Source organism: Lampetra fluviatilis, chromosome 5, assembly GCF_964198595.1.
Source record: "Lampetra fluviatilis chromosome 5, kcLamFluv1.1, whole genome shotgun sequence".
Lineage (NCBI taxonomy): Eukaryota > Metazoa > Chordata > Hyperoartia > Petromyzontiformes > Petromyzontidae > Lampetra > Lampetra fluviatilis.
The window spans coordinates 20,275,290-20,301,672 of record NC_136279.1 but is presented as its reverse complement, the minus strand read 5'-3'; the positions used below and the strand labels follow the sequence as shown (position 1 = coordinate 20,301,672).

The 26,383-nt window shown below is 50.4% G+C and overlaps 1 protein-coding gene across 1 annotated transcript in view; it reads right to left on the bottom strand.

Moving 5' to 3' along the window:
* Nucleotides 1–7,867: 7,867 nt before the first annotated feature.
* LOC144932748 (roundabout homolog 1-like) overlaps nucleotides 7,868–26,383 on the bottom strand; it is a 159,215-nt gene continuing 140,699 nt past the window's right edge. Inside the window, exons 24-29 of the mRNA XM_078857151.1 lie at nucleotides 24,936–25,040; nucleotides 15,795–15,942; nucleotides 13,708–13,992; nucleotides 12,643–13,265; nucleotides 11,381–11,534; nucleotides 7,868–9,642 (exon numbers count right to left, since the gene is read on the bottom strand). Of these exons, the coding sequence (XP_078713277.1) occupies nucleotides 11,398–11,534; nucleotides 12,643–13,265; nucleotides 13,708–13,992; nucleotides 15,795–15,942; nucleotides 24,936–25,040 (1,298 nt within the window). The 3' untranslated portion in view covers nucleotides 7,868–9,642; nucleotides 11,381–11,397. The remainder of the gene's footprint in view (nucleotides 9,643–11,380; nucleotides 11,535–12,642; nucleotides 13,266–13,707; nucleotides 13,993–15,794; nucleotides 15,943–24,935; nucleotides 25,041–26,383) is intronic.

The following is a 26,383-nucleotide window of genomic DNA, read 5'->3' as shown; positions in this document are numbered from 1 at the left end:
GTTTGGCATACGCTTTACTTTAACGTGAGCATGAGGCAACTTTGACACATTGTAGTCATGTGATCAGATGTCCTGTATCTTAGGGAATTGGATGGCATTCACTCTGCAGAGCCTGATGACTGTTTTCAACAACAAGAGAGCAGCAAGTCAACCTACATAGATAATCACAGACTACCAAAATAAGATTCTAGATTTGAAGTTTTCGTGACTGCAAGGATTCATACTTTTTGTTTTTTTCGGTAAAGTCACGTAGGTAAAAAATAACAAAATTAATTACATTAAATGAAAACAACTAAATTAAATCACGACGTTTCGGAAGCAACACAAGCCTCCGTTTTCAGGTGAAACCGCCACAGCAAAATTACTGTAATTTTACGTGACTTTACCAAAATACGCTCACAGATGCCAATTACTTTATATTCGGCAAATAAGTACAAATGCGGAGACTGCATCGGTGATGCTGTAGGAACACAGGTTGAAAGTACTTTACTACTGCAGACATTAATAAACATTGTTTAATGACTGAAAGAAATATATTAATAAGCTATCGTATCAGCTAATGGTCCTTCATCAGAGGCGGGTGGAAAAGGGCAAAGATTATGACTTCCATTTTTTTTACAATGGGGTGCCTTGAAAAGTGAACAGATTTTTAATAAAGAATTTTCATTTACACGGGAAGGTTTTCAAAAGTTGTCAATTGGGTGTGGAACAAATTTGATTTTAAAAAATACTTTATTAAAAATGGGTGTATGTGTGTTTAGGAGACTATATTCTCAAACGGTGCAATGCATTATGGGAGAACGTTTGAGTGACTTCATTGTGCAAACAGCTTGCGTAAACATAAATGTGTTATTTTATGTAATAGGCATCAGCGGTTTCAAAGTACCACATGCCATTGTGATCGTTTTCACTGCTTATGAGATGGGGGGGGAAAAGAACTGTATTGCTCAGTCTTATTTATGGGGCGTTTGAAACGCAAACGTAGAAAAACAGCTGCATGCCTCTCGACGTGTGCTGCCACTGTTTACCCCTGAGAACCCAGTTTGTCATTGTATGTCATCCCAAGCAACACAGCCCATTGTCAATCATTTTCAGGGGCCAGACCGGCCATTGGGGCCACCAACGAAGACATCCCCGGTCTATGTATGAGCCTATGGACACACACAAAAAAAAAACACAACCTCACATGATAAACGTGGCTCTTTGGGGACATTTTACCCGAGAACAGGTTACACCGGCAGAGCAGATGGTGGATTCGGAATGCCGGTGCCATTTCCCAAGCCAGTAGCTGTCCAGCAGCCGTATTTCACACGCTTAAACGCCATTCAGCTCCAACACGGGCCACGTGTAGCCTGCGTTGGTTTCCATTGGGCTCACTCGTGTACTGTACACGATAAAGACACACAAAGGTACCCCGGTATTTCTACAGCCCTTTGCCAATCCACCGAAGGATGAGGGTCTCCTCCGATTGCCGTTTCAGTCACGTGGGGTGTTTAAAGCATACTTCACGGCCGCTGGTCAGTGAGAGTTGGTCAATGGGGGAGGACCACCATCGGATATCACACACCATTGATGTTGGCCCTGGCTGGGAATTGAACTCAGATGACGGGGTTCAAAGTGAAATGCGCTAGGCGCTGCGCCACCACTCAACCCCTGTTTTTCATGTGTCGTGCTGCTCATGCAGAATTATGGGCAATGAAAACACATTCCTGCCGGGGGAGCTGGTAGGAACGTTGGGTTGCTCGGTCAATGGCCAGGGTCAACGGCGGCGTGGTGTATTCCGCAAATATGCCCGACTGTAAGGGCGGGCACAAGCCGGCGTGAGTAGGTTAAACGTTAAGTTTTATAAGGGCACCACGGGGTGACCAGCCCCTCCCCACCCAGCCCCACCCCTCCCACCCCCCACCCATCCCCACCCAGCCCCTTCCCACCCTCCCCTCTCCACCCAGCCCCACCCCTCCCATTTTTGGATGCACGACGGACACAATAATCCGCTGTGGGCTGGTGTAACCTGGCGGTTCCTACCAGTAATATGAAATGTAACCACTGAAAATATGTATATGTATTAATTGTCGAATTACAGACATGATCATTTGTTAAAACAAGGCAACATTTTTACCATTTGCTACACAATGTTGCAACAAAAGCGTTTGGTTCACATCGTTCATGAACGGTTCCTGCCGCTTTTGGTTGAGTGAAATCAATACCGGAGCTCTGTAAAAATAAGAGCTTCATAGCTCATCAGATTCCTCCAGTCTAAATCAATATTTGGATTCTGAATGCAATTTTGAGGTTACCTCGCGTCAACAAATGCGAACAAAACATCACATTGAACGTATTTCGCCTGTTTATTTTTTGTCATTTCGAGTCAGGCCGTTGGCAGAGTGGTTATCACGCTGCCCCTGCGAGCTCAGACACCCTGCGTGTCATTCCCCACTGTGGCGAAGAGCATCAGGAATGATATTAAAACTCGGTTATGGGTGCCCCTTTCAATCCGAATTGACCAGCATGGTGAAGTATGTTCAAACAACCCCCACGACGGGCAAGGCATGCATGAGGACGCCTTCATGCAAACGGTATATCGACTAAGGGTGGTGCATTTTATTGTACTTTTATGTATTGTAGACATCAAGTCTGGCAGTTTCCTTCACCGCTCATTGGAAATTTTAGTTTATGTGCTTTCATATATACAAAAAAGAATCAGCATGGTAAAAAGATATATCAACCATCATTCATTGCAGGTTATTATTCTCAAGCAAATGGAAAACTGACAACAGCAATACTGCATCACCGTGCATCATCTCCTTTAATAATCTGAAACTCACCGAACATTATCTTATTGGTCGCCTCCAATGCGTTTAAATTCCAATCCCCGTACTTTTCATGCACAAACGTGCACATTTATTTATTTTTAAAGCATGCCGGGTAGAAAGAGACAAAGATCTCCCGCATAGCCTCAACATATCGTTGGAGAAAGTCAGAACCTGGAGCTTTTCAGCTCTTTTTCACAGATGTCCAGTATTGGGCGCGTGTTAGCGAGCACCTATTGAAAGCCGGTACAGCACAGGACGAGGTGGGTGGCCAGAACCACGCCCATCCTGCTTTGTCTCCTCAGTGTCGATATTTACACTACTCTACCAGGTACTTATTTGGGACTGACTCAACATAGGGAAGGCCCGTGACAGGTTCGGATAATCGTCACTGGCGTCGGCAGGAATCGAACTCGGGTCGCCGGGTTCGTAGTGCAGCACACACAGACGCTCACACCTGCTCATGAAATGTATTCATCCCACCCCCCCCCCCAGCAAGCAGTGCCAGCTCTCGCTCCACTCACTGATACACTTCTCGTGTTCGGCGGCAGCGGCTCATGTATTATTCACCATCCTCCTCGGGTATCCCCCCCCCCCGCCACACCAACGCGCTGCATCGACAAAGGTGGCCGAGGCAGGAGGCTGTTATGGGAATTGGTGATGGAGAAACTTGTAATTCGATGGTTGGGCGGTGGTGGTAATGAATGGGACGACTCCTGTGGCTGGGACCATGCGAGATGGTGCCGAATGGCCATGATCCACGCACGGTGTGTAGGAATGTGCAGGACACCGTGTGCCGAGTAATGAGACGAACGTCGAGGTTGTTGTTGGTGGTGGTGGTGGTTGCCGAGTACCCTACAAGGTGGATGATGATGGTAATTCTGTACGATTGGCAGTGAATCAGTGGCGGAGCGTGAGTTGACATAGGCCCTGGTGCAAGTCGTGAAATGGGGGGGGGGGATACTCCCCATAACCCCCTTTCCTCTTCCCCTACTAGCCACTTCATGGACCCAGCCTACCAGTTACCCCGGGTGCCTTTGCACCGACTGCTACACTCGATAGCGAGGGTGTCGAAGTGAGGGCCCCGTTGGCTGGATAGTGACGTGGCGATCTAGTGCGCAGGTGATGCAACTGCACCCGGTGCCCACGGGCCTGAAGAGGGAGGAGGGGCAGCAACTGGGCTGCGAAGAGAGGGGGGGGATGGGTGGCATTTCATTTATCGCAGCAGGGACCCGTTCCAACCACGCTGCGGTAGACACGCGGTAGGGGTCGATGGTTTTGCGTGTTCCAGATATCGACTGGGTGGTATAGGGTCTAACCAACACTGTGGATTATGGGGGGCCCTGTGTGCTTGCGATGGGGGGCACGGCCAGGCGAGGGTTGGCGATGGGGGATACCTGGCATCTGGCGTTTGATGAGACTCCATCCGACCTGCCACGGAGGGCGGCTTTCAAAAATCGGAGTCCTTGTTGTCTCATTTGGCAGGCGGGGTTAACCACATTTCAGCGTTTTTAATAATGTATCGGACAGAGGCACGGCTCCTCGGCGCTGCGAGGATTATACAAAACCCACCAATTCAACAGAAGCCCTCGGCTCGGGCCAGATGCCATATTTATATGCTAATGACCGCGGTGCATTTTATATTTTTTTTGAAGACGCGTTCTTTCTGCAACCACAATAACCTCGAGTCGCGTCCCATTAGCTCCGTAAATAGCAAATCTTGATTTATGGCAATGCTGAAAAGAGAAAATATCCCCATGTTTCACCACTCCATCATTTATGCTCTATTATGTTCGGTAATTGCTTTTTTTTTCTGTCCACAATTTACCCACGGTAAAGGGGGGCCTTGGATTCGGAGCAAACCCTTTTTGGGGGAGGAGGAGGAGGGGGTAGCGGACAGCAATATGAACTCGCTCGGCGTGAGCATTCAACCCGGGCAGCAGACGTTTGTGCCACATTTTGATTAAAATACTTTTTTTTTGGGGGAAGGGCTGGTGGGGTGAGTGGGTGGGGGGTGGATGGGGCCGGTGGTCTTGCGCTGGAAGATTGCAGTCCTCCTCCCGCCGCAGACGGACCCGGCCGCGCGGGCCGGCTGGCTGGCCGCGTGGCTTGATTTATAAACTTCATATCGCACCGAGCAGACAGCCGCGGGTGCGACAACCCAGAAACGGGGCAACGATTGCTTCACGCATCTCCTTCCCTTTCCCCTTGCTGCTCTCGCCCGCCGCTGACAGATGGTGGATGGCTCCCAATCTCTTCCATAATTTCCCTCCCGCAGCACCCGAGCCTGTTTAGTTTGATTGTTTTATTGCCCAATAACTGTTGCGCTGATCGCTTTATTGCCGAACCCTCGGATTAATCATTGGCTCCCCCATTAAGTAATAATTAAACTGATAATTAGAATTAGCGGGTGATACCGTTGCGTTTAGCCGGCTTAAGTTATTCTTTTTGATTTGTGTGCGTTTTTTCATCAGCAGATACAGATACGGGCCGCCTGGTATCATAAAGCCCCGTGTGCGTGATCGAACGCCTTATCTCACCGCTCAAATACAATAAATCAAAGGACGCGCGACGCGGGTTGGTGACATCATTTTCGCTCCGAAGGCCGTTTGCTACGGAGACATCGCTGATTGTCAGGCCCCAGCCTCCCTCGCGCGTCTGTCATTAGCCGTGCAAGACACACAGGTGCCTCGTTAGGAAAAGTTTCCTTGTGGGCTTGAGGCAGGGCACGTCGCCATGAGGAATGATGGCGGGTGGTCAAGGATAAAAGTGAGAGTGGCAGCCAAAGGTTGTAAAACGAGAGGACGTCAACCGCAGGGATGAAACGATTACATCAGTTGGTGTGCAGGTGCTAGATGGATTGCAATGCAGCATCGCAGGACCGTGAGATATGGTGACGGCTTGGAGAGGCCTTCATCCGGCTGTGGATTTATCATGGCTGCTGATGTGCCTTGCTGCATTCTTTTTCATGTTTAGGTGCCTTGGCACATCATCTCGAGTTGGTGTAGCGCAAGGTCTTCTCTGCACTGTGTAACAATTTTCCGTGGACATACTGAGTGAATATTGCGCCCAACTTTCCACTCCCAAGCCTTTACATCACAATATCACTTGTCAAATAAAGTTAGGCGAGGCAACACATTTTCGCCGCTCGAGACAGTCTCATTATATGTTGAAGAAAAAATACGTGTCACTTTGGCAAATACATTGGTGTGAAAATCGGCAAAATGCTGCATTCTTTTTCATGTTTAGGTATAAAATTGTGTCTTTTTACACATTTCATGAAACCCACCACTTTCATTAACACTGCCTTGAACCATCAATAGAAGCTTTTCTGCGATGCTGAAGGTTCGCAACATGTACGCTCTTTTGACTTTTTCTCCACAAATGGTTCAAGAGGTGAGACACTGAAAGAACACATGACAGCAGCCCTGCAGTAATTGCCACTGCGGTGATGTGTTCGGTATATACATATTTATAGCTTTATTTTGGTGATTTCTAAAACGTTTTGGTTTAGCCATATTTGTTTGTTGTTGTACAGAGTTAGACTGATAACTTTAATCTAAATTGTCTTATGGTTATTGTTTGACTTGCATCCCACTGGGATTTTTGCACACAGCATTGATATACGGTGCTTTTTCTCCTGGATGTTTCTGTTGCGCGTAGTCACTTTAAGATGTTTCTTGTTCATGTTTGTGTTTGTTACGATTGCACCCGATTCAAGAGCCGAATGGCTCACAGGGCTATACCTAATAAATTAACTGAACTGTACAATTAGAAGTAACATCACAGCAGCATCACGAGAGTGCGCTCCTGCCTGTTCTTTCCCAAGGTTCTTTTTCTTTCGTGAAGCTTTGACATTGTCAGAAAGCCCACGTAACAGATTTGGTATGGGCCACGAAACAAATCACCCTGAATGCACTCCATCTCTTAATAACAGGTGATATAGCCACAGGCACAAGGTGGCACTACATAAATGGGTTTTCTCTTTGCACACCCAGGTTTTTTTTCTTCCATTGCTACTCCTCAATAGAATTAACCAAACATCCCAATGTAAAACCCTCCTGAAAAAAGGTCCCTAGGCTCGGTGAAGCTTTGCCGGATAAACAAGGGGCATTAACGTATTAGTAGCAGCATCTACCAGACGGGGAGCAGTGGCGCAGTGGTTATTTCACCGTGCTATGAATCTAGGGACCTCGATTTGGTTGCCGGCAGAGGTCGCAAACGGGTTTTGATTCCTTACCCGTACCCGGCCGCACCAGGGTCGCAAACGGTACCCGTACCCGGCCGGGTACGGGTAGCCGGGTATCGGGTAGGGTACGGGTATCGAGTACCCAGTTGCGACCTCTGGTTGCCGGTCATGGCTCACAACAGTGGCAAGTGTTTTTTTTTACCAACCCTAAGGCTCGCCAACACCAACCCACCACATTGACTAACATGGTGAAGTATTGGGCCAAGCCAAACTAAATACCTCGTCTGGTATCCAGGAGGTCGTGGGTTCGATTCCGACCCTTGACGCCTGCTGTATATTTGTATATTTGGAGTTTTTTTACGATGTTCTCCCTGTGTTTGCATGGATTTTCCTCCGGGTCCTCCAGTTTTCCCCTCCACCATTTAGAAACACGCGTTTAGATTATTTGGCTCCGATAAATTTCCAAACGACGAAACCACTCCATCGAGGAATCGTTTGTGACCAGGTCGCTTCTAAAAAAAGAGCTATATAGCTCAGTGGGCTTTACTTGGTAAAATAAAAAATTTAATTGTTTAGTTTCGAGAGGGTTTAAGTTGGCAAGTGAATTCACCAACGGGCTGTAAATAATACTTATTTAGAATCGACAAAGATTCACCGAGTTCTTGTGTTTTTTTTTGCTACAACCTTCCTCGACCACCCCCCCCCCCCCCCATGTGTCCCACGTTGCCGGGATGCACGACTGATCGCTGGGCCCCCCGTGTGCGTTGTGCGCGAAGCCGATTAGTAAAAATAAAAAACCCCGCGCGGCGCAGCCCGACGTTCGCGTTTCAACAGCAGCCATGCAACAACAACAAAGCAGCCACTCTCCACAGACATTTATTATTAATTGTTTGTTTTTTAGTATGAAAAGAGAACATTTTTTTTTTCCAAGGAGAAAGAATACGCGAGATTGCAGTGTGTTTGCTATGATCGTGCCGGTTTCATAAATAAAAACGAGGAAGGTTCAGACACCGGGGTGGAGAGGGGGGGGGTAGCGGCGGCAGCTGATGCACGAACACGGAGAGGGGCAGACTCGCTCCTCGGGGGGGGGGGGGGGAGTACAAGCCGGACTCGGGGATGGGATGGCAGCCAGAGTCACCAAGACTTTACCGTACGCATTCACCGAAGCTTAAATGACACTTGCACAGCGACGTGTTTGCATTTTTATAACAGACCATTTAACGATTGCAGCTTTTTAAATTGTAATTTTTTTGTTACGACGATCATTTTTCAACGCGTGCGCGTCTGTGTGCGTGTGTGCGTGCGTGCGTGTTTGTGTTTTATTGAACGTCAGACACGTTACATGAGCAGTCACGAGGTAATATTTGAGTGGTTTAGAAATTATTAGCCTTAGCGTGATGTACACAATGTATAATCCTCGGTTCCACCATAACAATGACTATATGGCCCCTTGCACCCCCTCCCTCCCCCCATGTTTTTGGAAAAGCCAACGTCCATGTTATGAACAAATTTGGAAAAAACTGCCAAAAGGTGATTGGGTTTCATTTTGCGAAACCATGGGGTCCTCTGTAGTCAAGTTAAGGGTGTAACAGAGTGCACTGGAAGCTTTGTAATGTTTTAAACCTATAAATGGATTAGCATCGACATTACCAGTAATACCAACCATCAAGCTTTGCCACAACCTATACAAAACAGGTAGAGGACGTATCATCTTGTGCTTTATACTGAACATTTACACACGGAAAATAACATTAAAATAAAAGAGCAAAAAAAAGTTCAAACTAATCAATAACGTTCATTAACATTGGTCCTACATAAATCATTCAAACCACAGTCTAGGCATAAGTACGTCTGTTTAATAAAGAGACAAAGTAAAACATGAAATATGAGCAATCTAAACAGCGGCACCACTAGGAGACGTACATCCTTCGTAGCAGGCAACAAACGCAGCTTCAAAACAAATTATATTTTTAAAATAACAGTAAAAATATTAGAACACTCTTTGTGTTGTGTGCTTCTTAAAACCAACTTATCAGCAGTCTAGTAACCATCGTTTAAAACTCAACTGCCTCTCGGACAAAGGGATCTTCCCAACATATCCCTCGTCATCTCCCAGAAGAAACAAAAACAAATCATTCAATAGTTTTCAAAGATTAAGTAGCAAAAGTCAATATCAAAGATACAATAAACATTACTTGTTAGTCTTTGTGCTTTTAAACCAATTTTATTTCACAGTGCATTTTCTAGTCTGCAGAGCTTTCAGACTTGTTTGAAAGAAACCAACTTTAATCGAAAAAACACTACAAAAGTACTGTAATTTCAAGAAAAAAAAACGAGTGGGACATAAGGGAACGGGTGACTATTCTTCGTATTAAAACACCGAGAGTTATAATAGTAAATTACAGTCAAATTTACACAGCGCGGGATGTTGCTCCAACAACCTCTCTCTCTCTCTCCGTATGGCGATCATTTCCAGAGACTGCGCTCCGGCAGAGTGAGACGCGGCGGCGGTGGTGGGTGGGGGGCGGGGGGGCGAGGGGGCGGGGGGTTAGGCCCAGGCTTGAGGGCCCGCCGTACCGCGACGGAGGGACGGTGGGTTAGCACCGTGGCCCAACTTGTGCTTTACTCCATCAGCTCCACCACCTTCAGTGGCAAAAAACAAGAAGTGGGTGCGCGCCTGAATAACGATGAAATGATACCAAGGCATCAAAACAAAACGCAGATTTGTTACACGGCTTATATATAAATTACAACATTATAACCGACTGCCTTTTGTGAATTCGCTGCTGGATGAAGGCCTCCCATTGTGGTGTCAGTCACGAGGATTGTTGGAATATACTTCACCACGCTGGTCAGTGTGGATTGGTGAAGTCGGGACCCATAAACGGTTGAGATGTGACTCACGACTGATTTTAGCCGTGGCTGGGAATCCAACTAACACAGTGTACTAACACCTTTGCGCCACCACTCCCATAACATTTATATTTAGGAGAATAAATGGATGGAAAGAGTTATTACTATTTTTTTTGTTTTTATGTTATCTAAATAATAATGCTGGTTACCCTGGCAAGGCCTGACTGAGACTAAACAGTATTTTTTACGAGGGTCCCACATTCGGATGTTTGGTTATTACCACTAATAATAACACTGGTCAACAAAAAAAAAAGCATTTTTTTCTGGCCTGGACTTTTGCAGCTGTTTTAGACTAATTTCAGGGTGCTGATGCCAAATCTGATCTCAGATTTGCTCTATCACATCTCATTTTATGCTATCGGCATGCATACCCCATTTTCATTGATTTTACCCGAAATTAACTCTGTCACTTATGATTGCAAGTTGTTGTGAGTCAGTGACTGCTTTAGTGTTAAAATATGGTGCTGTATTTTTAGGATGGTGTGTTTATAATATCATTTTATGTAGATATCCACATTTCTTTATATTTTTCTTCTGCAGTTTTTATTAAAAATGCAATATTTGATATCTCAAAAACCTGATGTGATAGACAAAAACTGATGCCAGATTTGGAATCAGCACCCCAACATTACCTTGAAACCGTTGGAATACCTTATGCCAGAAAAAGTGTGTTGACCAGTGGAATGAGTGGAATGATCCATAGCAAATTATAATAATGATGAGTGTTTGGAATGATCCATAGTCAATAGGAAAATATATTATTTATATAATTCAGGCATCAAATAGTTTCAAACTTAACACAAGTGCTTTGAAAATTAACTTAGTCAACTTTCAATTAAGTTGTTGAACAATTTATTCATCAAGCCAACCTTAAAAATGGTGGAAGTCCAATGAAAAGGCATAAACCAAAATATGTTCATCAACAGGGTGGAGCGGTGGTGCAGAGGGACAGTGGCGAGTACACTCTGCTAAGAAGAACCCGTCGTCCCGAATCAAAATCAGTGGTGAGTGGACGCTCCCCTTCGCGAACCCGTGCTGACCAGCAAGTATCGTCGAACAACAACAACGGCCGACACGGCGTGGGGAGGCCTTCTTGCAGCAGCAGATTGGCAAAAGGACTGTAAAATATTACAGTTAACATATTCTTAGGTTTTTTCGGTAAAGTCACGTAGGTAAAACATCAAAATTAATAAAAATAACACAAGTCTCCGTCATCAGGTGGGACCGTCACAGCCGGTCCCACCTGATGACGGAGACTTGTGTTGCCTCCGAAACGTCGTGATTTTTATTTTATTTTATTTTTATTAATTTTGATGTTTTACCTACGTGACTTTACCGAAAAAACCTAAGAATATGAATCCTTGCAGTCACGAAAGCTTCAAATCTAGAATTACAGTTAACCTCGTTGATATCTCAATAAACCAAATACAAAAAAAATCCCGTCGAACATCGTGGGGGCTGCCCTCACCGGCCAAGGTGTGGGGCCTAACACTTGATGCCGGCGCTGACGGTCCCCGTGGGGTCACCTGACCTCCGCTCGGGTCCCAAGCTCGCGGCTCCGGCTCCGGGCAGCGCTCGGCTTCCTGTCGCCGGGAAGTGCGGGCGGCTGTACAGCGCAAAATCTGGGGGGAGGGGGGTCAGTTTTATTCACACATACCAGAGAGAGATAGAGAACGACGCAACCATGATTAGTCATCAGTGAGCCATCAGGCAAGGCCTCCCAAGTTTTTTTAGATTTACAGCGGTCGCCAGACACTAAAACTGATTGACTCTTTCACCAGGGGCATGAACATCATTCTCATGGCCGTCCTTAAGCTTCAGCAAAACCTTTCCACGATGGACGCCCTGTGCACAATGGGGGCGCGCTGAGAAATCTACCAGACACGTCGAGAGAATTCTTTATCTCATTGCTCACACCGGAGATTAAATGGAGGGAAAATTCGTCCGGAATTGTGTGTAAGCTTTATTATGGAGACATTCATCTTTCTTTCGTTCTCCCCCATCTTCCTCTTTCTTCGTCTTCTTGAAAGAGTTATTCATCTTCCTTTCAAGTGAAAAGAAGGCGAGCAAACGGGAATGTGACTGTAAGCGACGTGACAGTCTGACAGGTGCCAGAGAGACACACTGACATTTTACGCACCAATGAGTTTTATGCCACAGAGTCTCACAGCACCCCTTCCTGTTTATTGGGCTCCACCTGCCCATGTTTTTGGCACAGGGTCTTGAAAATTATATTTTCAAAAACGTTATAATTTTTTGGTGAAATGGAAAAAAAATTACGACTCCTTTTTTTGTTGAACATGTGTTCCTCATGCAAAGCTGTGTACAGCGGGCAAAGTGTGAGCCTCTTCCTAATGTGCAAGGGCGTATGCGTGCGCACGTACACACATGCGCACGTGCGCACTCATAAAAGTGTAGTCTGTTGCAGACATATGGGGAGCCGCAAATGTGTGTTCGTTGCCACTGCTGCAGTTATAGCTGCCACGGGGGACGTTTATAAAATGAAATGAAAACATTAATGGAAATCAAATTCAAGGTTACTGGCAAGGAGACACCGTAGGCACACCTGCCGCGTGTGTCACCTTCACGGGACCGGAACAACAAGCGGCCCTTTTTCAAAATACTCCACGGCAATTCGTTTTTCCAAAAAAGCAACGGCAGCTTTGTTTTGTAACATTCCATGCGTTTTGGCAGGGGTGGATAGGGGTGGAGGTGGGGGGCAGTCAGTACCTTCCGTATAGGATGCAACCTGCTGCTGCTGCTGCTGCACGCCAGCTCCGGGCTGCACAACGCCCATCGCAGCCGCCTGTGCGGCCTGCGCCACGGCGTGCTGGTGGTGCAGCTTGAGTCCCGCGCTCTCCGCGGCGGCCGCAATCGCGTCAGCGAAGTCGGCGTCCACGCGGAACGAGCTCTCGCTCGAGCCTCCGTCGCTGGAGGCCCCGCCGGTGCCCGTGCCGCCCGCTCCGCCGACCCCGCCGACCCCGCCGACCCCGCCGCCATCGCTCGAGCCGCCGCCGTCTTCATCGTCACCGTCGCCCTCAGACGCGGAACCCCAGCCGTTGAGCATGGACCCCGCCAGGGAGCTCTCGGGGTCGCCCAGGCTGGACACCGACGTGTGTTCCAGGCTCAGCAGCAGCTTCTTGGCATCAAATCGGGCGGCCCCAACGGTGCCCGCCTTGGGATACACGCTTACGGTCCCTGCCGACACCACTGCCACGGCCGCCTCTTCCTCCTCTTCCTCCTCTTCCGCCGGTTCCGTTTCCAGATCGGAGGGCATCGGGCCCGTGATGTATCCATACAGGCATGGCGGTGAAGGGGACCTTGCGGAGAGCAGTGGGCGTCCTGGGTAGTGCCTACAAAACAACAAAAAATTGCAGGAAAAACTGAAAAAAAGCATAAGAATGAAGCAATACTAGTGTCGCTTTTTTATTTTATCCCAGCATGCCAGTGTGAAGATATATCTATGGGACCTATATATCTATACCTGTATCCAAGTATGAAAAATAAAAATAGGTTTTACCATTTATGGCAATAAAACAGGTGTTAAGAGGTTGATTCCTTGTAAAAAAGTATATATTTGGTGTTAGAACATCTTAACACCTATTTCATTCTTGAGTTGAAGCTTTCGTGACTGCAAGGATTCATACTCTTTGGGGTTTTTTTCGGTAAAGTCACGTAGGTAAAAAAATCTAATTAAATAAATGAAAACAACTGAATTAAATCACGACGTTTCGGGCGCAGTGTGAAGACTGTTGTTGTTGTTGTTGTTTTTGCTAGGTCATGCCACCAGCTCACCGCGCGGCCCTCTCTAGCGCCGCCCTCTTTCTTCTGCCGGGCGGCTCATGGCTGTGCGCCTGGATCATGGGCCTGCGCTCCTCAGGGCTGGCGGGCGAGCAGGGGGCCGTCGACTGCAGGCTGTACGACGCGTGCGCGTACTGCTGGGGCCCACGCGCCTTCCCCTCATCGACCACCAGGTCGTCCTCTTCGTCCGCCTCCTCGTCATCCTCATCGTGCTCCTCCTCGTTCTGCTGCAGGTATTCGTACACCCGCTCGGGCGGGTACCCGCTGCCTTCGTCCACTCTGAAATAGCACCCCAAAAGGGGCAAAGGCGGCGCACGACCACGATACTCGTCAGTTTCGCCTCTTGATCGTGACCGCCTTTTGAAACTCGTCAACATATAATCTCCATCAAGACAGCGTTGTTCAGATGCTTTGGGTATGGGGAATGCGATGCCATTCCGACCGTTAGCAGCTGCGAACATTTCGAGTTTGCCACAGGGTGGGCGGACGCACGAAACGGCGGCGGAGAAGCAAGTTCCCCAGCGACAACAGTGTCCAGACCTGTTTCGTTAGCAAGCGCAAGCGCTGTAAAAATGATACTGCCACGTTCTAGCCACCCGTCGCCATTGTTTATTATGAGAAGCCACATGGAACCTGCATGAGGGGGAAACTTGAGAAATCTGAGAAAAACGAGGGCGGACACCAACCACCCTCCTGCCCTCAAATCAGCCGAGCTCTGAACCGAACTTCACTTCAGATTACTTTCAAAGCTGTTCTGACTTTCGTTATTTTTTATTATTATTATTAAAGTCCAGCATTGCTCTTTCATGATTTTCTCTTCTCTATTTTTTTTTTTTAAAACGTCCTCACACAGGTTTTATTCACTGTTCACTTCACGTGTGCTCAAGCGTACGCCAGGTCGACCCCGGCCTTAAATGAGCACCTGGAACGGTGTATAAAAATCAGCACTGGGGAGACAAAGGTGGCCGGGCGTGGTGCTGGCCCACCCACCCCTTCATGTGCTGTGCTGGCCTTAATAGGAGCTTGCGAACCGCACTTGCCCCAACAGCCTGTTAAAGGCTACACGAGGAATAGTTGTCTTTGTGTGCACCAGAAGCACTCCGCATCTCAAGCTTGCCTCGTTCTCCCCTAGGTGGACTCGGGGTCTAAATCTGAGTACTTCGAGCGGCGATGTGATCATACACGGGGGAGACAAAGACAGCTGTGCATTGATGGCGCTATCCACACCACTCGCTCGTATGCCACGCCGGCCTTAACAGGTGCTAGCCAGCTGTACAAGCCACGGTATTCCACAGGGCAAAACAGGGGTTGGCGGGGTGGGGGGGATCTTCATATTTGTCCGTGTATTTTCTCTCTTTCTCTCGTATACATTTTTCCCACTTGTATATTGCCCAAGTGAAAGCAAATGAGGTGTGAGAGCAGAAGCGAACTGGGCAATTCTCAACGAGCAAGATAGGAGCGAAGAGATCGTACTCCCAAGAAGCTTTCTTTTTAATTTGTGCGACTGTGTGGGGTTTTCACGGCCGTGCCGCGAGTGGTTGCGCCGCACAGCTCTCTCCATGTGCTGGGTCCTTCTTCAAGAACCGAATACAGATCATGAGAGCTGCCTTTAATTTACACAATCGGAATATTTATTTATCCAGGAGAAATCCGATGAGCTATGAAGCTCTTTAGAGGCGGGTCATAAAGTTACAATAATACAAAACCTCCCCGTCCCTTTCTTTCCCCCAGTATGTTAATTATCTTTCCGCTTACCCTTTTCCACTCGTTGTATAAACCTTCATGTCCCCCCCCCCCACCCGCTCGTGGTGCCCACCTGGGTGGGGCAGTGAGCCCACCTCTCCCCCCTTCACTCGGCCCTGTCGCATCAAACTCAGGGCTGCTGTTTGGGGAATTTCTGTTCCCCCCCCTTCGTTCGGCGACCGACGTTTACTTCGTAACGGGCACGCGTTCAGTTGTCACAAGCACAATGAAAATAAACAACACAAAAATACGATAGGATTGCAAGCTATAGGAAAGGTAATCGGTACAAAGTAATGGCCGAGTGGCCTAGTGGCCACTTGGAGAGTCACCGCGCTCACCGCTCGTGCTCTGCCTGAGCCGCTCGCCCCGCGTGGCCCAGCTCAGCCGGCGGGAGAGCGGGCGGGGGCGGGAGAGGCTCGGCAACTCCCGGCACCGCCTGCCTCCCCGTCTTGGGTGTCCGCGCGTTCTTCCTCTTCCCCGAGTGCGCTGCCGGGACAAGCAAACACACGCACGCACGTGCACGCACGACGCCATGTGACTTCCTCCGTTCGTGTGGCTGCGATTTCTCTTCTGCGATGTTTGCAGATTTCTGGATGGTCAGGAATAACTTTCGCCTGTGGCTGATTCTCCCAAAATGCACTTGATCTTGTTAGATCTTAAGAGCTAAGCAGCTTTGAGCCTGAACAGTGCTTTGATGGGTGACCCGCACATGCACCGGGTTGCTGCAGGCCTACCTGCTCGCCAGCTGAGCGCACTGCAGAAACATCCGTCGTTGTTGTGTATTTTCTATGCTCCCCGGTCTATGCTGCCCACCTTCATGAACCCGCACTGACCAGCATGCTGAGGTATGGTCAAATAACCCCCATTACCTGTAAGGCATGGGGAGGTCATCATCCAGCAGTGGATTGACCCAAACGGCGGTCTGATCGTGGTACTCCTTAAAGTCTCCATACAAACTTCACCTTCTCTGTTTAGCACGTAGGCTTTCGCAACCAATATCATCCATAATAGAGGTTTTTGGGTTAGATCGCGTAAATATCTAAATGTTGTGTCGTTAAAACCCGCCACCACCCGACACAGCCAACTAGTAAGGGTTGTCACGTAAACAGAACGTGGCCAATTCGTCACTAGTACAGCACTAGTGTGTAGTGTATAGTGTTTTGTATAGTGTAGTGTGTAGTGTAGTGTACAGTGTAGTGTATAGTGTAGTGTATAGTGTAGTGTACTAGTACAGCACACCGGTGTGTAGTGTATAGTGTAGTGTATAGTGTAGTGTATAGTAGTGTAGTGTATAGTAGTGTATAGTGTAGTGTATAGTGTAGTGTATACTAGTGTAGTGTATAGTGTAGTATACTAGTGTAATAAACGACTGGACCACGATGTCTGGCTCAGTGTCCTTTATTATTCGGTTCGTGCTGTACACCCACACGGCTGTCTTTACTCTGTAGCTTCTCCACGGTGCTGACTCCAATGTCGGCCCGATCCACAACAGCAGCTCCGCTGCTGTTTCTCTCACACAGCCCCCCTTGGCTGTACTCTCTGCTGCTCTTCTCCCTCCGCAGCTCTCACAGCTTCTTGCTCTCTCTCTCTCTCTCCGCAGCTCCTCCTGGCAGCCACACCGCTGCCTCTAACAAGCAGCCCCCTCTCTCTCTCTCTCCGCAGCTCCTCCTGGCAGCCACACCGCTGCCTCTAACACGCAGCCCTCCTGGCTGTCTCCTCCCCAGCTGCACACCACTCCGCAGCTTCCTCTTATCTTCGGGGTTGGCTCCCGATCGCCGTCGGCGCCCCCCCCCTCTCCACACTTGCCCGCGTGGCCTCACTCTTTTCCGCTCACACCCCGACTACCTTCCCCTTCCGGTTTACCCGCTTAAAGCCCCGAACCTTACCCCCACGTCACATGACTCCACCCCCCGTGACGTCACCTCCGGAAGGTCGCTTACGCCCGCATTACACCACCCTCCCCCGTAGAAAAATCCCAGCCGACCTCGGCTGACCAATAGCAAATCGTAATGCGGCGAAACGAGCTTCCCCCCCTAAAGGACACTAAGCATATAATGTAACAACAAGAACAACAACAACGCAATGAACATCAACGATCGTACAAAAGCATGCAATAAATACAACTGTAAGAAAAAATAACAAGACAGCAACAATCAACGAAACGTAAGCGATTTGGAACGTGTGCGGGTCGCCGGCCCGTCCCGGACGGTCGGCGGCCCACTCGCAGAACGGGAACGCGATGAAAGTCGAGGAATGACAGGGGGTAATCCCCCTGTCGCAGCTGGAAGTCCACCGACGTCCCGTGTCCCTAAAGAGTTAGTCTTGGGCTTGTCCTGTGACCGTGCCCGCAGCTGGGTCGGAAGGGCTGCAGGGCTCGAAGGTCCCGCAGACCTGGCAGGCGTCCTCCGAGCAGGGCCCCTCGTCCCCCGCAATGTCACGGCCGGCCTGTCTGGAACAGGTACGACAGGCGCTCCAGCGAGATCAATGGACGCAGGCAGGGGAGAGTCAGCAGCAACAGACCCCGGCAAGGCAATATTGGGGGATGACGCATCATGTAAGGGAGCAACATATGGTTTCAAGCGCGACGTATGCACAACCCAGCGACGAGACCCAATCTGGACGCGTGCTGTCTGTGGGTTGGGAACCGCAATGAGGCGTACGGGACCATGCCAGGGTTTGTGCAATTTCGGCGAGGTCCCCGGACGTACCTGTGGACAATGAAGCCAGGCTAGGTCCCCAACCTTCCAAGGGCACTCCCCCTCAGACCGTCGCGCATATCGCTCGTTCCGGGCCTGGGCTTTGGCCGTAGCCACGCGGGCATTCTCCCGCGCCTCCGTGACTCGGCGAACCGTGTCCTGAATGTATTCAGGAAGTGGTTTACGAGGTCCCTTCACCCCAGTTCCCAATTGCACATCCACCGGCGGCACGTTTTCCCGACCATACATAAGGTAAAACGGCGAATATCCTGTAGCCGCATGAGGCGTCATCCTGTACGCCGAAAGCACCCCGGGGATGTGCAGATCCCAATCTGATTGTTGTTCACTCACGGTGTGGCAAAGCATGGCAGACAATGTCCTGTTCAGCCGTTCAACCATACCATCCGTCTGCGGATGGTATGGGGATGTCCGTACTTTCTTAGTCCCAAGGCCCGCGCACACTTCCGCCAATAATTTAGAAGAGAAATTCCTGCCCTGGTCCGTGAGGAGTCTCTCAGGCGCCCCCTTATCCATAATATACCCAAACAAAAAGGCGTCGGTAATGGCCGCGGCCGACTGATCGGGCAACGGCCAGGCCATCGGCCAACGGGAGAGGTACTCAACCCCTACCAGCAAATATTTATTACCCCTCGCCGATGGTGGAAAAGGTCCCAATATGTCCAGTGCCACCAATTCATTGACTCGAGACACCTGAATCGACTGGAGAGGCGGCACGTAAGGATGTTTCGGCGGCTTACGTTGTGCACACGCAGGGCACGCGCGCACGTGCCCTACGACATCTGTCGCCATGCCGTGCCAAAAATAATGACGTTGCAACGTCAACAAGGTCTTCTGCACCCCTAAATGTAAGAGAGTGTCACAATGGAGGGTTCTGATCAACTCGAACCGCAAGGACGTTGGTACCACCAGGCGCCAACGTTCCTGGAACCCCTCCCGCCACATAAGCAGACCATCTCGGAGAGCGGTTTGCGGCCCCACAGCCGTACTCGGACTCCCATCGTCCTTAGCAGACCGCTTCCGCAAGGACACCAATGACTCATCCATCATCTGTTCCCGGATCCAGACAGACCGCGGCAGATTCAAAACCCCGTCAGCCGGACCCGGTTCCATCGGAGTGTCCGACTTCTCGACGGCCAACGTGAGCGGCTGAGGGGGGTTTGGAATCGGCGAACACCTATGCGTCCCCGACTCACATTTACAAGGGGCGCGCCGCGGTAATCTGGAAAGTGCGTCAGCGTTCGCATGGCGCACTCCCTTCCGATGTTGAATTTGGAAGGAAAATTCCTGTAGCGTGTCCAACCAACGTGCCAACTGTCCGGATGGCTGGTCAATTTTAAGGGCATATTGCAAGGCCGCATGATCCGTACGCACAATAAAAGAACGACCGTAGAGGTATGGTCGAAATTGCCGTAGGAAAAAAACAACCGCCAATAGTTCTCTGCGAGTGACACAGTAGCGGGTTTCCGCAGGAGACAAGACTCGGCTACCATACGCCACGACACGCTCTACACCCCCTTTAGACTGTGATAACACCGCCCCAATACCTGTGTCACTCGCGTCCGTATCAAGAATGAATGGGTGATCGAAATCGGGATAATCCAATGTTGGGGCCGTGGCCAATAGATCACGCAGACTCCGAAAGGCCGCCTCCTCCGGCTGTCCCCAAACAAACTTCCGTCCTTTACCCGTAAGGAGATGCAAAGGCCTCGCAATCGTCGCAAAACCCGGCACGAATCTTCGGTAATACGAGGCAAATCCCAAAAACCGCCGAACATCCCCCACGGTGGCCGGAGTCGGCCAATCCCGGACGCACGCCGTCTTTTCCGGATCCGTGGACACTCCCTCAGCGCTCACAATGTGCCCCAAATAGCGGACGGACCGTTGCAGTAGGTGACATTTCTTTGGTTTGAATTTCAATTTGGCAGAACGCATCCTCGTGAACACTGTCTCCAGCCGCGTCAAATGTTCATCGAATGTGCGGCTGAAGACAATGATATCGTCCAAATATATAAGACATGTCTCCCACTGCAACCCCGTCAAAACGAGCTCCATCAATCTTTGAAATGTAGCAGGGGCCGCATTCAATCCCATCGGGAGACAGTTGAATTGAAATAACCCCTGCGGCGTACGGAATGCGGTTTTCTCCCGTGAGGACTCGTCAAGGGAAAGCTGCCAAAATCCCGAAGAGAGGTCCAGTGTGGAAAAGAACTTAGCCCCCGACAATGCGTCGAGGGAGTCATCCATACGCGGCAGGGGGTACGCATCTGCCACCGATATCTTATTCAATTTGCGGAAATCAACACAAAATCGCAATTTGCCATCCTTCTTCTTAACCAAGACGACTGGAGCGCCCCATGGGCTGTTAGATGGCGATATAATGTCCGCAGCCAACATGTCTTCCACTGCCCCCCGTACGTGTTCTCGCTCCGCAGGACTCATCCGATGCGAATTTAATCGAATAGGGGCAGCATCGCCCGTCTCAATGTGATGGTAAAGCAAGGAAGTGCGGCCCAAATCCAAATCATCGGAGCTGAACACGTCGGAATATGTCAACAACAATTTACGCAGCGCACCACGTTGCTCCATGGACAGGGAAGAATTTTCGTCACATAATTGAGCAACCCAACGATCATCCGAACTCCTTGGCTCGGAAACCCCAGCAACAACTCCCCGGCTATGTGGACAATCATGGGTCGCAAACGCCGTAGTGGCATGTGCCACAACCGTACCGGCCGGGACACGGACGTTTTCTCCCCCCGCATTAAGCACCTGTAAAAACGGTAATTGATCCGGCCGGACGATGGTCTGTGCCCCCACTAACGCCAACCCGGTTGTTATCGTGGCGGACGGTGACAACAAGACCCCTACTGCTCCTAGCCGATCAGGCAGGGGCTTCCGATACCGCAAGGGTATAAGCATCTGTGTACCAGGTGGGATGTCCACAGATGCGACGGACAGCGCCTGCACTTGTACGGCCGAAGCAGGTCGCCCCCAGGGCGACGGCAGAAACGAGATTTGACGGCCCCCCGGCAGTTCAATACAATTCTCATTGATTTTGATCAAAATGGGCATCTTAGCCAAAAAATCGGTGCCTAACAAACAAGGAACCGCCAAAGATCTCGATATCAACACAACACCCGAGGCCGACACATCCCCAATAGATATCTTAGCATCCACCTGACCCACGATACCCATGCTACCCCCGTTCGCAGCGACGCACGACCCATAAACCGGACGCACAGCCCGCGACGGAATGCCCAACAGATGGAAAATGACATCCGATATAATAGTCGCAGACGCGCCCGAGTCGACCAAAATGCGCACGTCCACACCTTGTATGGACCCCGGTACAGTGGACGAACCCGTAGCGGCCGCGACAACTCTCCGTGCCAATTTGCGCCACTGCGTAACTGAATGACAAGGCCCCGTCGATGGCCTTTCTTTAACAACAACAATAGGATCGCGCAACACAGGTGGTGGGTGAGGTGGAAAGCCTTGCCGAGTGTCTGGTGCGTGCCGACATGCCTGTTTCGGAGGATCTTTAGCCGACTTGACCGGTGCCGAGGCCTCCTGCTGCGGCGGAGCCGGGAAGCGGGCCCAGCAGTCTCTGGCGTAGTGGCCCCTACGCCCGCAGCGGAAACATTCGGCCTCGTTGCGCCGAAGCGCAGGCCTCGCCTCCTGACGGCCCCGTTCTGGTAGCACCGCGCGCGGTCTCGGCCCGCCGCGTCCCGTCCATGGAGCGGAGGCGGCCGTCAGTTGTTGAGGGCCCCGGTCATCCGGAACATAGACGGCCTGCGCAGGGTTCCACCCCAGCGCCTCCTCTTCTTTGACGGGCTCCCCCGTCCACGCCGTCACTTGTTTCCAGCGACGGAGGTTGAATTGCGCATCGAGACACTTAGCAGCCATCCGGGAAGTTAGCTTCTCATGCCCACACACAGGCATGGGGATCCCTAGATCCCGAGACAGCTCCAACATTTTCCCTAATATGAGAGGCTCCAGCAGGTCCTGTGGCGTCTCCGGATAAGCTGCCATGGCCAGCTCCAGCACCGCACCCCTGAACGCCACGGGCGACTCCTCTGGTGCTCGTTGTCGTTGGGCGAATCGCCGATGCGCATCATCTGGTGGCTCATAAGCATCGGCCATTTCTTGAAAAACACCACATAAAGTTGCCTTCTTATCGGTCGCTATGGAACGGAAGAATCGGACAGATTCGTCGTCCAGGAGAGTCGGCAACACCTCCAAAGCCTCCGCATCGGTCCATCTTGCTGTGCGTACCGCCGCCAAGAAGCGGCAGGCGAACGCGCTCCAGTCCCCACCGACGGAAAATTCTTTAACTGTTGTAAGGTGGCGACTCCGACTCCTCTTCCCGCCGTCTTCCAATGGTGGTGGTTGTGATGGCAAATTCAAAATGGCGTCGGCCCGCGGCGTGGCCAAGATGGCGGTTTGGCGCCACGGAGCGCGCAAAATGGCGGCCTCTTGCCGCGTGGGCAATGGCGGCGGCAGGACAGGCAACGTGGCGGCCCGCGGAGCACCACTTGCATCATCCATCGTCCCTGGCGCGACGAGATGGCATAGATGCGCCAGGACGTCCTGAAGTGCCTCCAGTTGTACCGCCATCGCTTGCCATCGTTGATCCGCGTCTGATGATGTCGACGGACCCGCCACCGCGCCAACATCCTCCACACCCGTTCCCGTGGTCGCCTCAGCCGGGCTCTCCTCCACCACCCCAACAGGATCCGCGGTTGGAGGGAGTTCGTCGTCGTCGGACGAAGAAGCCGATGCAGGCGCCGGATTAACTTTCTTCCTCACTTGTTTCGACATGCCGTTGCACTTCCGACACCAGTGTAATAAACGACTGGACCACGATGTCTGGCTCAGTGTCCTTTATTATTCGGTTCGTGCTGTACACCCACACGGCTGTCTTTACTCTGTAGCTTCTCCACGGTGCTGACTCCAATGTCGGCCCGATCCACAACAGCAGCTCCGCTGCTGTTTCTCTCACACAGCCCCCCTTGGCTGTACTCTCTGCTGCTCTTCTCCCTCCGCAGCTCTCACAGCTTCTTGCTCTCTCTCTCTCTCTCCGCAGCTCCTCCTGGCAGCCACACCGCTGCCTCTAACAAGCAGCCCCCTCTCTCTCTCTCTCCGCAGCTCCTCCTGGCAGCCACACCGCTGCCTCTAACACGCAGCCCTCCTGGCTGTCTCCTCCCCAGCTGCACACCACTCCGCAGCTTCCTCTTATCTTCGGGGTTGGCTCCCGATCGCCGTCGGCGCCCCCCCCTCTCCACACTTGCCCGCGTGGCCTCACTCTTTTCCGCTCACACCCCGACTACCTTCCCCTTCCGGTTTACCCGCTTAAAGCCCCGAACCTTACCCCCACGTCACATGACTCCACCCCCCGTGACGTCACCTCCGGAAGGTCGCTTACGCCCGCATTACACTAGTACAGCACTAGTGTGTAGTGTAGTGTATAGTGTAGTATACTAGTACAGCACACCGGTGTGTTGGAAAGCAAAGCCACAACATTTACAATCTGAGTACGACGTTTCGCCAGTAAATACAATTAGCTTCATCAGGCGACAGCCAGATTTCTCCTCTACCTCACCAAAATTTAATTAATTAATCTAACTGAACAGGACTTCACTACTCGACTGAGGACCTTTATCCACTCCTCAACTCTTTCCATCGTCGTCGTCGTCGTCAACAATGAAAGATATATAAACTGGATATAGAGTCAATGTTTCGTTCTTCAAAGCTGAGGGCAGAGCTCGACAGCAGGAGATTGTGTTTGTTGATGAAGGTGAGGGCTAACCCACCTCAGCTAACCTCATCTAAATATAATTTAAATAAACATACACTTATTTTCTTGGTTCTTTCGGTAAAGTCACGTAGAACGGAAACAATGAAAATAATAAAATAAAACATAATAAAATAATTCTCACGACGTTTCGGCCACAACGCAAGCAGCCGTCATCAGACAGACCGTTTCGGCCAGAACGCAAGCAGCCGTCATCAGGTGAAGACCAGGTCTGTCTGATGATGGCTGCTTGCGTTGTGGCCGAAACGTCGTGAGAATTATTTTATTATGTTTTATTTTATTATTTTTATTGTTTCTATTCTACGTGACTTTACCGAAAGAACCAAGAAGATGAATCCCTGCAGTCACGAAAGCTTTAAATCGAAATTTATACACTTATTTATGAGTAAAGACTGATTTTTATCTAAATAATTATCTATATCCTTTACCCACAATAACCTGCGGCTGTGCACGCAGAGTTTCTAGACAGCGCTGATGGCTCCAGCCTCTGTAACACCTGGTCACATGACAGCATTGGTTAAACAGGCCTGCTCCCACTGATGAGACCCAACACATTGAACCAGATTATTTTCCTGCTTAAACAAATCCTGTTTAAAAACATTAGTCCGGAAGACCTATTGGTTGATGGCGAAAATAAAAATATGCGGACTGACTTTTGTCCACGATTTCCTGTTTGACCTCAACGGGGTCATCGTTGTGACTCGTGAACGCTCGTGCAGAGTGTGGTGTTTGCGGGTAGAAGAAAGGAGGGAGTGGATTGGACGAAGAGGTGGCAGCTTGAGCCATGGACCTGACCTTGGAGAGAGAACTTCAGAGTGCGCAAAGAGAAATAACGAGACGCGAAGCTGTGCTGCTCACGCCCCCGCGGCCACACGACGTTGGACGCGCAGCTCTCTTGGCCTCGTCCACGAAGCGGCCCAGCCTGCCCCCCGTCACCGCCGTCTCACCTGATGAGCTGCTGCGCTCGGAGCTGGCGTGGGAGCCCATGGTGCTCTGCTCAGGGGTGCTGTGGTGGGCGACCGCCTCCCCCCGGCCGTCCGTCATCGCGAGTTCTAAAAGTGAAGGTTGGCGAGAGAAAGGGGTGGTGGCGGCGGTGGGGGGGGGGGTGAGATAGGGAGAGAACGAGAGAAAGGGGGCCAGAAGCCAGCGGGTCAAGAGGTCGTGAGGGGTGATGGCTTTTTTAAAAGTCAGGCAGTGACGGGGGGGGGGGACGGGCGGTGGGGGTGCGGGATGAAATCCGCGCACGGACTGCTGCAAGACAAAAGAGGTCTCTGGTTGTCGTTGGCAGTGAAGTGGTGAGGCTGGAGAGGGTACATATTTGCCTTCCTGTTAATGCCTACAAGAGTGGCTGGAAGGGGACATTACAGGCGGTGTTAATCCTAAAAGCAAATTATCAACCAGGAGGTTGTTGTTTTTTCTTCTTTCTTGTTCATAGGCCCATGTGGCAGCAAATCCCAGATCGACTTTGAGCCTTCAAGGACAAGTTAGGCCCAGTCACCGTCTGGTCCAAGTGTCTGCACGCTTTACCGTTAATCCGTCTTGTGCCCACGCGCAAGCACGCATGCATGCACGCACGCATGCATGCACGCATGCATGCACGCACGCACGCATGCATGCACGCACGCACGCAAAACACGCGCGTACACAAGCTACTTATGGTCCTAATGACCTTGCGAACCTTCAGTACTCAAGCATAATTCTACCAAGCTGAATTCCACAGGGCACATACCAAGAACTACAGAGACCCACAGCCGCGTGAAAAAAAAAATTACCAACAGATTGTTCAGACAAACGCGTTTTTAGGTTTGACATGCACAAATACTGGACGCATGTCTGCGCACAACTACACAGATGCGCAAAAGGAATCACACTGCCGTCAATATATGAACACTCGTGACAAAAAAAGTTGGAGCACACCGGCGTTGTATTTTGACAGGCGCGACTTTATTGACCGCAGCAGAGCGATCAAGGTCACCATCCTGCCATTGTAGTGGGTGGCAGAATGTCAGACTTCAGGCTACGATCTCATCATTGCAGTCGAGACCTCTCACTCGTTGAATAAAAGGTCGAATCGGTGTACCCCAACTCGTGTCAAGTGAGCCAACGCATACCTGGACTCGTGCGTATGTTCGTGTCACAGTCTTATATATCTCCCCCAAAGGGAGGGTAAGCTAAGAAAGCGAAAAAGGAAAACGCATAATTTATTTCCATTCTAAAAGAGACTCACTTAGTTGCAATAACAGCACACAAACATCGCTTCTCGACGGCACTGTGCACACAAACCAACCGACAAAGCTGTCAGCACCCACGAACGTAAACAAACACGCCTAACCACCCCCCACACTAGCCCGCACGCGCGCTCACACACACGGAAGTCGCACTTCCACACCTTGCC